The sequence below is a fragment of the Cydia pomonella genome, chromosome 1 (genome assembly GCF_033807575.1).
Source record: "Cydia pomonella isolate Wapato2018A chromosome 1, ilCydPomo1, whole genome shotgun sequence".
Taxonomy (NCBI): Eukaryota; Metazoa; Arthropoda; class Insecta; order Lepidoptera; family Tortricidae; genus Cydia; species Cydia pomonella.
Genome location: NC_084703.1, coordinates 18298706 through 18304705, shown reverse-complemented (window position 1 = coordinate 18304705; position 6000 = coordinate 18298706). Strand labels below are relative to the sequence as shown.

The following is a 6000-nucleotide window of genomic DNA, read 5'->3' as shown; positions in this document are numbered from 1 at the left end:
GTATTTTTTGAACAATACGCCTGAAACATAAAAGGCGGATAGTACATTCAACTTTTAACACGCTAAGGAGTAGAATTTTTACACGTATCAGGGAAATGTCACAAATGCTACATAAATGTCCCATGACTGGTGCCCTAGGTACTTTGTATAACTTACTATGTACTGTCTATGGATTTTTAATACAAATTAGTGCAAAGTTAACGTGGTCGAATCCTAGAAGTTTTACAAGCGACGAGGCCGCTTAACACAATATACGTATTTAGACAAAAAGAAAAACATATATTTTACAAATAATTCCTTTTATTTTTATACACGGCAACTTTTACACAAACAGGAAGTAAGAACAGTTCCTTGTATTAATATGTGGCTTCAATTATTGTATACAATATTTATTTACATCTTAATTATAATTTCATCTTATATCTAAATTAAAAACCTAATTATGATGTATGCAAGGAAACATTGTATGTATCAAATTAAATGAACAATAAATTAATGAATGTAGAGCGTAATGTGGCACGTTGACAATAATAGTTAGATAGAATATCTGTTATTTACACAAGGAAAATAGTCAAAACGACGAGGAAAATAGCGTTTTATGCCGAAACACCTTATAGAATTAACATAAGACCGAGAGCTCCGAATGGCATATGTAGTGGAATAATTTATACTTAGGTACCTAACGTGACTTAACTTCGATATTCATTTAATTTACTGAAACGAAACACGTTAACAACGTGTATCTAAAAATTGGACAAGCTTAGTTAATATCAAAATCGGTAGAGAGCACTATTTTAAATAGAGTAGAACCTCGATTATCGGAATAATATATAATGAATTGAGTTATATTTCATCTTTACATGATAAGTACATATTCAAGTTTTTTAAGTGAGAACCTGTAATTGGCTCAGTAATTCTAATGTAGTTTGTAGAAATGTTTAAAACTGTTGGTTTTCCATGTATGTAATGAAAAAATTAATACGTATCTACATATTTACGTTAAATATAAAATACCGGAGTAATAGTTCGAATAATCGAGATTCTATTGTATGAGAAAACGACGTCGGTACCGTAGTCGCTGGTCGCTCTAAACAAAACCCGACACATTTTAGATGCTTTCATATACCTAACCGAAACATGGGCTAAAGCAAATATATTATGTGCTATCGATAGCTCTAAGTATATACTATTTTTCAACGTCGAAATATATGACTTACACATTATTGAATGGCGATGAAAAGATGAACAGATGATTGAGAGAGAAGAAATTATGTACAGAAAAAAAGGAAAAATAGTTTATTGAGCGATGAGTTGCCTCTAGGTCCTATGCCATCGATGACAACGTAGGCACGTTTGATAAAAAAACCTATATATACGTCGGTGGGGTCCCACCGAACAAACAACCAAGAGACTGTAATTTATTTTTGTTGGAAAATGTATTCTTATTTTATATCACAGACCGATACATTACTTGATCCATTGACAATGAATGATAGATTCCAAATGATTTTGATGATTGCTTTACAAACGCAAAGCTGGTATTGAGTGACACGAATGCGAATTACATCTCAAAGCCCATACTAGGGCTTGATATCTACAGTACCATAAATTGGCAATTTTAGTATCTTTTAAATCTTAGTATTAATAGGCAACACGAACATAGGTATACACTCGTTTGAATTTATTCAATCGTCAACTAAATTTTACGATATAGTTTCGGTTGCCGAAACTGTTACGATGAATAAAGTTGGCGATTGAAAGGAAGTGTTAAACAGAGTGCGCGGAGTAGCTTCATGTGTTGGGCTGCAGCGGCCGCGGCTTGATCATCATGGATGCGCGCTTCAGCGTGTAGTCCCAGCCTCGCCAGCGGAACCACACGATCCCTGGAAACCGGAGGAGCACGTATTAGCCAACTAACGGCCAGAGACGTTAAATTAAGGAACGTATTACAAGAAAATATCAACTTGATTTCTAATATCAGTGTCTAATGTCTGGGATTATATGTGCAGCACGCTGAAGCTATGCTAAAACCCAACAGTATCATACCTCATGGCAGTCATGGGCACATGGATAACCTCGTATTTACTACGTAGATACATTTTTGCTCTTTGCTTCGTTTATTTCTATCAGAGTTCAAAACTCTAATTGAATTTGTATTTGGGGGGACTCACGATGCTTAAAATTAAAATCAGCTGCTAGGTAATTTTGACTAGCCACAGCTAAATGTCGATGAAGTCAGCTTAGTTTAGGACTAAGTTTAGTTAAATTATTTACTTTCATATTTATTGAGAATAGCTGAAATAAGTCGCATACAATCAAACTTCCATTCATATCGGAGACGGTTATACCGGCAATAACTTCTCAAGAACCATATCAATGAAGCGATCAATTAAGCGAGTATCAAACCTTGCCGGGCGGTGAGGTCCTGCGGGTCGTGTAGGTAAAGCCCGTTGAGTCCCCGGCCGCAGGACTTCCACCACCAGCCTCCCTTCAGCATCGACGCGCAGTTCAGCGACGACCTGTCGTTGTCCCTGCGAAACGACATTCTCATGTTTAAGGTTTTGTCCAGTAAGCCAAATGCGACACAAAATGGAATTGACACTATGATATTTTGTCAGCTCTACATTGGGTTTGCTCAGAAATTGTGGTTTTCCTACGAAGTAGTCAAAATATCTCGTCAGGTCACAACCACAACTCACTTATTACTCACTAAATAGTTATATTATAAAACAAGATTGATTATTGTTTTATTTTTTTTGCAAATAGTGAGTTTCGGTTGTCACCTGACGATATCATAGAAGGTGTATGATGTGATGTCCTCTATGTTGGCACCGTTATCTTGTTCCGCGTTTATACGTTTAGATAGGCACAAGTAGAAGAAACATGTTGAAGACAAGATGAGCCTATCATGTTAATGCTAATGTCGTTGACGTAGCAAACATTTCATGAAATGATCGGTTGGCCACCTCATGAAAAAGTCAAACCTAAGATAAGCATACCGTGCAGTGATTAATTCTAAAATAGCATTTTATGAAATTATCTAAAGATGCATTAATACTTTCATTTATTTTGAGTTCAACTAGTGACTCATACAAAATGTTAGTAGACTTACGTTCCGAATGTTAGTACCTACTTAACTATCCTATAACTACTTATAAGACATTTACAATGTATGTTACGGGTAATGTAAGTTTACTCTGGTATAAATGGTATTACCCAAGCCTTTTGGGTAAAGTCCGAAAAATTAAACAACATTAATCTGTATTCGGCGTTTACCCATACACGTCTTATGTCTGTCCAACACTGGCTGGGTAATGTTAGGTGTAGCATCATGACTTCTAACATTACCCTCTCCCAGTATTGGATAGATCTAGATGTATACGGGTGAACGCCGAATATAAATTAAAGTTAATTTAATTTTCGGGCTTTACACAAGGCTTGGGTAATATATTTCGCAGCAGTGTCTCATATACCCAAGGACAGTCAAGTCTGTCCGCTATCAAACACAGGATAGGGTTGGGGCTGACCCGCACCCGGCGCACCAGAGATGTGCATAGTTTGCGCATGGTCGCATAGAAGGCTTCTACGAACATCCCTGAGATGATCTGGCCACGATAGCGATATAATAATCTTAATACCTTACTATCTGCGTTCTTACCTGTTGTATGTAGAGAAGGGACTGTTGTTGGATCCATACCAAGGATCGTTAAGAGAATCTCCGGCATTTCCTTCATAACCATCGATTTCAAGTTTGTAGTACTCTGCTTCGGAATATATCTTGAAGTGCGAATATTGAGCATATCTGCAATCATTAATAAAATATTCATTAGGTCATGGTTTTATCTTGGATCATACCTATAGACACTTCGGAATAAATTAAAAATATACTTTATGTAAAGTTTCAAACTGCTTGAATGGCTTAAAGCAATAAGAATATTATTTATTTAAATATTCACAAAAATCCGTAAAACAAGGAACTTTGCTTCCGAAATGGATATAACAACCATCAGCAATTTATTCAGAGTTACAAATCGTCGGTTTTTGCGTCGATTTTTAGTGGTTTGAAATGGGTTTCACGTTTAATAGGGCAGCCGAACCTTTTGTTTCCATCGAAGTCCTCCAGCTCGACGCGGAGCATGTAGTCGTCGTTGTTGGTGAGCATGTAGATGTTCTCGTTGCCGAGCCAGAACTCCTTGTTCGGCTCGCCGAACCCGTTTTTGTAGTCGCTCCAGTCCCTGTTGAAGTTCTCGGCCAGTGCTCCGTAGTCGTCACGCCGGTGAATAACCTAATATACATAATGTGTAATTCTCAGTTTTGATTATGCTCTTTAGTTTGTTCTATCTTATTCTTAGTAGCGAATCCGGGCAGATCATTCCATCGCGAAATTATCCGCGATGGAATGATCTGCCCGGATTAAGAACATACGAAGCTGATTGCAAAATCTAACATTGTTGGATCTAATAGTAATTTTTTTGTTGTAATTTACGTACAGTCGCCATTCAATATAAGTATAGAAAAATAAGCTCATATAAATTAACATGACTCAATCATGTTCAGTTATTTTTGTTTTGAGTAGGTATACAGGGTGATTCATGAGACGTGAGCTGGACTAAGCCTACACAATCAGTAAATGTTAATGAATCGTTCACCATCATATTTAAGTAAAACAATCACGCTTTTTATCTGTTATTTAACGTTTTGTTAAGGGCAAATTTGATTATCTACAATCATGGATACCCTACAACACATAATTAACAAACATAAAACCTCTTTATCCGTTATGACAGCACTTTGATTATGAAGAAAATAAAATGTCACACTTGAGTGAGATACGATTTTATAAAAGTAACCACACTCCGATGTCATTCAATTTGTCACTTATTATGGATAAAACAAAGAGGGTGACCATAAATATCGTAAATAAAATAAAACTCTTTTTTTTTTAACAGTAAAAATTAAATTAACGTTAATCTCACAAATACTGGTACGAAACAGTTGCTGAAAATTTACTGAATATGCAGGCTTGATCCTGCTCACGTCTCCTGAATCATCCTGTATAAAGACTGTATAGAAAGTACCTATATGACGAAAACTGAATCATATTGGCTATTTTTAGGGTTCCGTACCTCAAAAGGAAAAAACGGTACCCTTATAGGATAGGATTGTCCAGCCGTCCGCCCGTCCGTCTGTCTGTTTGTCAAGACCTGTTATCTCGGGAACGCGTGGAGGTATCGAGTTGAAATTAAAACCATATACTCAGGTCTACAATCCCTTAAAGCTGTAAAAAAATTAAACTTCTAAGTTAGCGTAAGAAAAAGATACGACCGTTTATGCCGCAAAAAAAACGTAGATATATTTCGACACTCTCAAGGGAATCATAATTTATGGGGTACTTCCCGTTGACTTAGAATTATGAAATTTGTCAAGTAATATCTTCTTACACTACAAGTAGGTACAGGGAAAAATCTCAATACTATAAATTAAATGTCTTAAAAAAAGTAAAAAAAATCGGAATCCTCGGTGAGTGAGTCCGACTCGCACTTGTCCGGTTTTTTATTTTGATGTCGTTTGATAAATTTTCTTAGATTTTGATAAAATTTGGTGGTCAGATAGAGTTCCCTATTCTGTAAGCGCGATAGGGAATATGACACAAAACTCTGCGTAGCGCCACTAGCACAATTTGAGGGCCTACCGCCAAACACGAAAAATCGAAATTCCGTTACCTGCTTCTCTATCACTCTTATATTTTCGAGAGATAAAGAGGCAGACAACGAATAGGGCCCTCTGTAAACCAAAGAGAATTTGAAATAGAGGTGGATTGTCAAAGAAAAATTTGTAGCCACCGTAAATTTACTGCTATCTCTCGTGATTCAAACTTTTATACCGCCATTTGACTGTGATCCTTATTTTCTATTTTCTGATACGTGTTAAATTTGTTAAATATCAAATAGTGGCGCCATCTAATAGATCAAAGGCCAAAGGTATGGCGGCATCGTTTCG

General features: G+C 36.4%; 1 protein-coding gene across 1 annotated transcript in view; it reads right to left on the bottom strand.

Annotated features, from left to right (window-relative positions):
• Window positions 1–282: 282 nt before the first annotated feature.
• LOC133517366 (uncharacterized) overlaps window positions 283–6000 on the bottom strand; it is a 127960-nt gene continuing 122242 nt past the window's right edge. Inside the window, exons 5-8 of the mRNA XM_061850668.1 lie at window positions 4098–4285; window positions 3659–3802; window positions 2407–2531; window positions 283–1883 (exon numbers count right to left, since the gene is read on the bottom strand). Of these exons, the coding sequence (XP_061706652.1) occupies window positions 1792–1883; window positions 2407–2531; window positions 3659–3802; window positions 4098–4285 (549 nt within the window). The 3' untranslated portion in view covers window positions 283–1791. The remainder of the gene's footprint in view (window positions 1884–2406; window positions 2532–3658; window positions 3803–4097; window positions 4286–6000) is intronic.